Source organism: Psammomys obesus, unplaced genomic scaffold (genome assembly GCF_907164565.1).
Source record: "Psammomys obesus unplaced genomic scaffold, mPsaObe1.curated_primary_1811, whole genome shotgun sequence".
Lineage (NCBI taxonomy): Eukaryota > Metazoa > Chordata > Mammalia > Rodentia > Muridae > Psammomys > Psammomys obesus.
The window spans coordinates 1,919-11,468 of NW_026589646.1; the positions used below are offsets into that span (position 1 = coordinate 1,919).

The 9,550-nt window shown below is 36.3% G+C and overlaps 1 protein-coding gene and 1 pseudogene across 1 annotated transcript; one reads left to right on the forward strand and one right to left on the reverse strand.

Moving 5' to 3' along the window:
• Positions 1-511: 511 nt before the first annotated feature.
• LOC129675151 (olfactory receptor 5W2-like) lies at positions 512-7,704 on the forward strand (annotated as a pseudogene).
• A 199-nt stretch (positions 7,705-7,903) lies between these two features.
• LOC129675147 (olfactory receptor 5D16-like) lies at positions 7,904-8,851 on the reverse strand. The gene has a single exon (XM_055605166.1). The coding sequence runs from the start codon at positions 8,849-8,851 to the stop codon at positions 7,904-7,906; it is 948 nt and encodes a 315-aa protein (XP_055461141.1).
• Positions 8,852-9,550: the final 699 nt, after the last annotated feature.

Consider the following 9,550-nt stretch of genomic DNA (forward strand, 5'->3'; position numbering starts at 1 on the left):
TTTGTATTAATAATCATACCAATTCAACCAACAATGTGGCAGAAAGCCTCAAACGAAACATTTTATAACATAAGCAAAGTAGGATAGCACTGAATTGCCATTAAAGTATTTCAATTTCTATGCATTTCTCAGTATTTTTTCTCCTACAGTGATTAATGGGTATTTTTGAGGGTCATATGAACTCATATTTTTAGGTGAAGTGGATATAAATTAGGTAGAAAGAAACCAAAATTTCATAAGATGATGAACAAAATTGAGATAAACTGATCTGATTGCAGGCATTACCTCCCTGGATGCATGGGTTTGAAAATGGGATGTGTGGAGTTATCTGAAAACATTTTTGACTAAAGTCAAAGCTTGGGAAAAATGGCTAGGATTGTGTACACATCACAGTGCTTGTTTTACCCTGAAACTTCACATGCGATCCTCATCAATTCTCTAGTTTTGATATCTTTAGATTACACCGGTTTGTGTTTTCTAGTGTCTCATGACAAACACTGTGTGAATAGCGATGACTGCACAGGTACTGATATCATTATCTGTCAATATCTTAACTTTAGTACTGTCCTTGTTACTGGGGTACCTAAATAAAATAATGAAAAAGGGTTGGCATATAATTTGGATAAAATAATACATGTCCACTTCAACACCCTAATATAAAAGTTGGGTTTAATATAATTTTATGTACTATAACTTCTATGAAATCTATGGATTATTATTTTAATACTTCCCAAATATACAGTATTGATAATTTTGGAACTGTGTATTTCTGTATTTGTCCAAATTGTGATGTTTTGTAACCTTTATTTGACCTGAAGTAACAGTATCGATGATGCGATTTAAGCCATACAGTACATGTGAAAACTTATAATTTAATCTTTTGTTGAAGTTGCTATAGTATCTCAGGGGATCATCAAGTAATCTAATTAATCATTCATGAATAAAAGAGTATATTTAAGTCCCAGAACCCTCAGAGTGAAAATAAAATATTATCTACGTGTAATTCATGTGTCACTGATGAGAACAGAAAGACTCGTCTCATATGTTTGTTTGTCTCTTAATTCTTTCCTCCCTCAATTATTTTTTTTATTTAGGGCTAATTTATTTATATTTAAATAATGTAGTTTTTTGGGAAATGGGAGAGTTGTTATTAGGGAATGTGTGAGAAACTCATGAAGTTAAACGTAATTACAACATAATGAACAATGATAGTTTCTTGCTAGTACTATGTGAGACTGAATTACTACACTTGTATATATAAACTCTTTAAAGATAATTCATTCATGTTTTACTCAGAAGCCACTAGGAAATCATTAATTCAGGTTACTCTACACTAATAATGAATATGGAATTTATGCTTTAGTAAATAATAATACAGTTAACAATCCAAATATACATACATTAATTACAGTATATACGGAAAATCTATTGTATTTAAGTATAGAAAAAGTAAAAATAAGACTCCATCTACATTTCAATGTTTACATATCAAAAGCAAACACAGGCATATGCACATATGCACATAAACATGAAGAGGACTAGCACTTGTAGCTTCAGAAACTATTATTACATCTTTTCATTTGCATTTTAGCAACAAACACAAGCTGAGAATTACTGAGATGCTTTTAGTAGAATCTGTTGCTCTATGTTGTTTGATGTTATATCTTCTCACTTTAAATAATTTTTCATCATCTATCATTTGTTTTCTGGTAAATTTCACAAAGGGATTATAAAAATTCTGAAAAAGCAGTAAAGGTAACTATTAGAAATTCCTTCAAAATATATTTGACTATTCAATAAACCTTGACACTAAAATACCATCAGTATAATTTCCATTTATTAATATATGTGCAGCCACATTAATAGTGTTTGAACTCATATTTCTAAAGGAAATAAATGTATTCTTTTGATCAAACAAATGGATTTTACTGCTGTATATCTTCTGACTTTCACAAGATGTGCTTAGTTTCTTTAGGAGGACCCTAGGGAGGATGCTTAAATCTCATTCAGAATGACAAACAGGATAGACAGCAGAAGCAGTGGAAAAGAGGGAAAAGGATGGGAGCTTACTACAGAGGGTCCTTTGCGTGGAGAGCCTCGGGACACAGCTACAGACAAAGCCAGCCTGGGAGACAGTCCAGGATGCTCCAGGTAACATGGAAACCTCCTGCACCTGTACACAAATGGCCTGTGCTAAAGCAACACATCTGTGGCCAAGCTATACAGCTGAGCTGGATCACCAGGACTCACACTGTGGTGTGGAGAGCTGCTTGTTAAGCTGCTTTGTTAGGTTTTCACCTGGGGAAGTAGTTTTTGAATAAAAGTTAGGCGGTTCCACACCTTTTTCTTTTTGATGTGACTTGCTTGCTTTGCCTATAAATAATGAACCCTGGAATAAACCCGCGCTACTTCAGTCAGACTGACAGCCCTCTCAAGCCGATCCCATGTGAAGTGTGATTTGTCCCCACACCCCACTCAGGTACTGTTGGACTCTGCTGGCTCCGGCACCTTTGAAAGGCTCTACCCAAAAGTGTATAAAAACAGATGCTGAGACTCACAGCCAAACTTTGGGCAGAGCGCAGGCAGTCTTATGGAAGAAGAAGGGGGTGGAGATAGAAGAACACGGAGGGGACAGGAGCCCAACAAGGAGACCAGCAAAGCTAAAAAAAACTGAGATTCATAGCCAAACGTTGGGCAGAGTGCAAGGAATCTTATGAAAGAAGGGGGAGATGGAAAGACCTGGAGGGAACAGGAACTCCACAAGGAGAACAAAAGGACTAAAATATCTGGACAGGGGTCTTTTCTGAGACTGATACTCCAAACAAGAATATCGAGATAACTTAAAACCCCTGCACAGGAGTAGTCCATGGCAGCTCAGTGTCCAAGAGGGTTCCTCAATAATAGGAACAGGGACTGTCTCTGACATGAACTCAGTGGCTAGCTCTTTGATCACCTCCACCTGAAGGGGTAGCAACCTTATCAGTCCTCAGAGGAAGACAAAGAAGCCAGTCCTGATGAGACCTGATAGACTAGGGTCAGATGGAAGGGGAGGAGGACCTCCCCTATCATTGGACTGGGGAAGGGCATAGAAGAAGAGGGAGGAAGGAAGGGATTGGGAGGGGGTTGAAAAGGGGGCTACAGCTGGGATACAAAGTGAATAAACTGTAATTAATAAAAACTAAAAAAAAAAATTAAAAATCTGAGTGCAGGGGTCCTGCAGAGCCTGATGCACCAACGGAGTACCATGCATGGAGAGGTCCTAGACCTCCTTCTCAGTCTCCATGTGGGTTCCTGAGTAAAGGGAACAGGGGCTGCCTTTGTCATAAACTCAGTTGCTTGCTCTTTGATCACTTGTTCCTGGTGATGCTGCCATACCAGGCCACAGAAGAAGGGGATCCAGGCAGTCCTGATGAGACTTGACAAGCTATGGGCAGATGGCAAAGGATGAGAACTCTTCTTTCAGTGGACTAGGGGATGCAGAAAGAGGAAGGGAGGGTGGGACAGGGAGGAGTTCATGGAGGGGGTTTCAATTGGTATATATAATGAATAAATTGTGAAAAAAAAATCAAAAATATTTTCACCTGACATAAAGCAACTTGAAAAAAAAGGCAAGATAATTTACTTTCATCATGAACTATGTACAATTTAGAAATGAGTATTAACAACTTACATTAAACTCTTATAATAATTTCTCTTTGAAAACAATATTTGCCTGTGCTGTTTCCAAAAGACAAGAGTTTACGGTAAAAAAATTATTATATGTTAAAACAATATTTTGGCCCAACAAGGAAACAATCCCTAACCTATCTTTTTGATTATTTGTAAACAGTTGATAAAGCAAAAAAGAGTGGAGGCTGGGAATTGCTCAGCTACTGACTTTCTTCTCTTGGGAATTATAAGTAACCATGTGATCAAGGTGATTTTATTTACAAGTTTTCTAATTGTTTATCTCATTATTATTATTGAACATATTGGAATGATCATTTTGATCAAAATGGATTCACAGCGTCACAGCCACCTCTCTTCCTCTGACATCTGCTGTGCCACTACAGTTGGACTAAGATGCTCGTGGGCCTTATGACCAAGAGCAATTCAATTCCATTTATTGGCTGTGCTGTTAAGTTCTTTATCTTCTGCACTTTTTACAGATGGTAAGTGTGTGCTGCTGGCAGTGATGGCCTTTGAACAGTACAGGGCCATCAGCAACCCCTTGCTATAGTCAGTAGATAGGTCCAGAATGGTGTGCTACCATCTCCTGCTTGAGGTTTATCTGGTTGAAATGGTAAATGCTTAGACACAAACAATACTGACTTTTCACTTGTGTTTCTGTGGGTCCATTGAAATCAGCCATTTCTTCTCTGATAGGTCCCCTCTACCATTACTATCTTGCTCAGATACAGAGGTCAATAAACTAGTCATATTCATCCCATTTGGGCTTATTGAGCTGAGCACCATTTCAGTAGTGACTGTCTCTTACTGCTATTTCATATTGTCAGTCTTGAAGATCGGCTCTGCTGAGGGGCAACTCAAAGCTTTCCACCTGTACCTCTCATCTAACTGTTGTTGCAATAATACAAGAAACAATGCTCTTTATGCATTTCTAACCAAGTCCTTCTTATTCCCTAGTCAAAACAAAATAACCTAATTGTTTTATACTCTTGTGATCCCCATTCTCAACCCCCTGACTTACAGCCTCAGGAACAAGGATGTTAAAGTAAGTCTAAAGAAATCCTTGAGAAGTAGAATTTCAGTTTTATTAAATATGTACGTGTCACATATGCATACATATTTCAATATCAACAAAAAGCAGATATTCTTGCTTCTTCAAAACAGGTGCTAAATAAGCTAAGCCTCAAATAGCTGTTTATCACAGTATATATTTTAGTAACAGCATAATACAAATCATTTGTAGTTTTAAAAAATATTCTGAATTTCATTACATTATACATACATATGTATATGTTTACTGTTTTCTTCATAATTTTTAATACTGTGAATTTGAAAGGCAAAAAATAAAGTTGTTTATATTCATATGCTCTACAAGAAAAGACCCTGAAAAATGCAGTTAACTTCAGAGCTATACACTGAGAAGGAAGCAGTGGAGAATCATAGGTAGGTTGATGGAAGTTGGATCCAGAAGCTGGAGACAGAGAGGCAGAGTTGGTCAAGTAAGTGAAGGTGTACAGGAGAAGAGTCAGAGATGCTATAAACAAGCAAGAAAACTCCTGTACCTTTCATTTTCTGGGAGCTACTGGCATTGAGTATTTATACTATACTTTCATAGTACACATATTATTTATATCTTCTATTTAAAAGTTCAAATTAAATATTTTATGTACTCTTATTCATTCTTTGATTATTTTATGCTTAGTATTTTTTTGTAGAAATAAGGCTGAATAATTTTGACTATATAGTAAAAATTGTTCTGACTAGGATTAATTATACTACACTGACTAACTGAAAATAAGTAGAGGTGATATTTTTTCATTGCAACATACAGAAATTATAAATATTTAAGGTAATGAATGAGATATTCATGCTATGTACACCCAGCTCTTGAACATTATATTGAGCTTGTGTAATATAGGCTCAGTTAAAAAGAAAACAAGAGAGAAAAAAAAAGAGAAGGAATGAGCAACAGAATTGTACAATATGGAAGAAAGGCTTTACTGTGGAGGTTAACTCAGCTTGTCAATCTCTTTTGCCTCTCCCCATCCTGATTAAACACCCATTCCTATAATAATCTCTCTAAATGACAGAACTTTGTGTACAATGTTCTATAGATTTTTAAACTTGTCCTGTCAGTATAGACTGCCTGTATTCCTAGCTCAAAAACAGAGATGATGTGAATACTAAAAATATCATTCCCATTACACATAAAACATGAAAAAAGAATGGAAATATTTACTTTCATTGTGACTATAGTATATCAAAAAATGATTGATTTAATTAAAAACTTTCTCCTAGGCATATATCCAAAATATGCTCAAGTACACAACAAGAACATTTATTCAACCATGTTTGCAGCAGCTTTATTTGTAATAGCCAGAACCTGGAAACAACCTAGATATTCCTCAACAGAGGAATGGATATAGAAATTATGGTACTTTTACAAAATGGAATACTAATCAGCAATTGAAAACAAAGAAATCATGAAATTTGCAGGTAAATGGTGGGATCTAGAAAAGATCATCCTGAGTGAGGTATCCCAAAAGCAGAAAGACACACACAGTATGGACTCACTTATAAGTGGATACTTGACCTATAAGATAGGTTAAACATACTAAAATCTGTACATCTAAAGAAGCTAAACAAGAAGGAGGTCCCCGGGTAAGATGACCAATCCTCACTTAGAAAGACAAATGGGATGGACTTTGGAAGTAAGAGAAAACAAGAAACAGGACAGGAGCCTACCATAGAGGGCCTCTGAAAGACTCTACCTCGCAGTGTATCAAAGCAGAGACTGAGACTCATAACCAAACCTTGGGCAGAGTGCAGGGAAGCATATGAAAGAAGGGAGAGTTAGTAAGACCTGGAGAGGACAGGAGCACCACAAGGACCCAAATATATCTGGGCACAAGGGTCTTTTCTGTGACTGTTTCTCCAACCAAGGATCATGCATGGATATAACCTAGAACCTCTGCTTGGATGTAGCCCATGGCAGCTCAGCAACCAAGTGTGTTTCCCTGGTAAGGGGAACAGGGACTGTCTCTGAGGTGAACTCAGTGGCTGGCTCTTTGACCATGCCCCGCTGAGGAAGGAGTGGCCTTGCTAGGCCACAGAGGAGAACATTGCAGCCAGTCCTGATGAGACCTGATAAGCTAGGGTCAGATGGAAGGAGAGGAGGACCTTTCCCATCAGTGGACTTAGAGAGTCCACTGTGGAGTCCACGGTGAAGATGATGGAGGGAGGGGGGGATTGGGAGGGAATGAAATAGTGGGGCTACAGCTGGGATAAAAAGTAAATAAACTGTAACAAATATAAAAAAATAAAAATGTAATTAAAAACAGAAACATGCAAGAAGAGCATTATGCAAAGTGAAATAATTTAGGTTGAAAAATAAATACGGGTTATTCTTATTTTTTGTGGAAGCTAACAAAGCTGATGCCATAGATGTAAATAGTAAAGTAATGATTATCAAAGACTGAATAAGTTTTAAGGAAGAGAGATGGTGAGAAGATGGTTAATGAGTACAGGGGTACAATTAGATATGAAGGATGATTTCTAGTGTTCTGTAGCATAGATGCAGTTTTAAATTGATTATGTATTTCAACACAAGCCGATGGCAAATATTTGAGGTGATGAATAAGCCAAATGTTATTTTACATTGTAGTAATTTATTAAAATATTATGATAACATACCCATGAACATATAAAGTAATATAATAATTAAGTAGATACAAATTTGTATCTGGTAAGGGTGTTTGTTTTATGATGAGAAAGACGTAGTGTAGGTAAATCTGCTACTTCCTATACAATATGTTTATTACTGTGCTAGAGAGTAAAAATTCATCAAAAATGAAAAAAATCACTTATTTCACTACATCCACAGTGTGGAAATGAACTTTTTTTAGCACTCCAGTTTCATTTGTCACAAAGAATAAATATTTGTTGCTGTCTCATATACAATATATCACATATGTCTTGTACATTTTCAGTTATTACTCAGAATCATTCTGTGGACTAAACTGTACTACACATTAAAGACAAAGACTGTAGTTAATGTTAACAATTCTTGTACAGTACATTCATGCCAAACATATTATTAAATGTTTATTTCAGTAGAAAATTTTGTCTCTGTTTTGAAAAATCTAAAGAAATTTTATAAAGGATTGTTACTGGACAGTTCATTCATTCAAAACCAAACACCTTTCAAATAGCACAATTAACTGTATTTTAAGGATTAGAGTCTCTGAGAAAAATATCTTACATTCATTATTTTACTGACTGTGTCTTTGACATCTTTATTTCTCAGACTGTAGATCAAGGGGGTTAGCATGGGGATCACCACTGTGTAAAACAAAGAGGCCACTTTGACTGTATGTCTGGAGTTCTTGGAGTTGGGCACACAGTAGAGGAATAGGATGGTCCCGTGGAAGATGGTGATGGCTGTCATGTGAGAAGCATAGGTGGAGAAAACTTTTTGGTGTTCACTAGATGAATTCATTTTCAGGGCACTGACAACAATGAACAAATATGATGTAAGAATAATGAGAAGTGTGCTTATCTCATTGAAAGTGGCAACAATAAAAAGAAGTAACTGGGTGCGATAAGAATCAGAGCAAGAGAAGGCTATCAGGGAGGACAATTCACAGAAGTGATTAATTGTGTTGAATCCCTGGAAATATAATTTTAAAGCAGAACAGGTGAGTGTCAGGGAGCATACCACGCCCCCTGCATATGACCCAAGTACTAGCAGGGCACAGAGCCTCTGGGACATGACAACTGTGTAAAGCAGGGGGTTGCAGACAGCCACAAATCGGTCATAGGCCATCACAGCAAACAGAATTAACTCAGTCACTACAAATGTGCAAAACAAAAATAATTGCATTATGCATCCTAAAAATGAAATGGTCCTGTCTTCTACAACAAGGTTCACCAGCATCTTAGGAGCAATGATGGAGGAAGAGCAGAAATCTGCAAAGGAGAGGTGGCTGAGGAAGAAATACATGGGGGTGTGCAGTTTGGGGTTAGTCTTAATAATCATAATCATCCCCAGATTCCCTACCACACTGAAGCTGTAGATTGCCAGGAACAACAAGAAGAGGGGTATTTTCAGGTCTGGGTAATCTGAGAAGCCCAAGAGGGTAAGTGTGACCTCAGCAGTTAGATTTCTGTCTGTCAAAAACATGAGTTCTTCTGGTGGGATCTGAAAATTATCTTGGAAATAAAATAGGGAAAATTATTCACACCTAAAGCATGCCTAACAAACTGTCAGAGGGCCTAAAGATTAAACAAAAGAGATACCTGTTTTCATTTTGAGATATTGAAATATCGATACAGAGTAACCAGAACTCAAGAGATTAAATTTTTAGTATAAGGCTAATTATATGGCTCTAATCACATTCATAAAAATGATTTAAAATCATTATTGCACAATACATTAACTGAAGAAACATATAAAAACATGATCAAAGAGAAGCATTTAAATCTTACTGAAGTCTAAAGTTCTTTCTCCTAGAAATTAGCCAAATAAAAGAGTTTTATTTAATGGTTCTGGAATTCCCAATGAAAACATGGAAGTATTGAAAATATCAATGCTAACAGCACCTTCATACAAATATTTCTGCATACTGTGATATTACAAACAATTCATATCATTTGCAATTGCAGCAATATTAATATTTTACTAATTATCTTATCTATCAAAATCAATGATTTTGATTACTGTTGCTTTTAATTTAAAAGAAGCTATATTTTGTGCTGCCTTTTATTGCTGATGAGCAAAGTGAAGCTTAACAAAACTTCTTCAATAGGAAAAAAACAAAATTACTGTTTTTCACTTTCAGTAAAATGGTCATTTGAATCCAGAATGATATATTTGCATGTG

What these genes read in the sequence shown, in the direction of transcription:
- LOC129675147 (XM_055605166.1), bottom strand. Translation starts at nt 8,851, where the DNA reads ATGTTTTTGACAGACAGAAATCTAACTGCTGAGGTCACACTTACCCTC.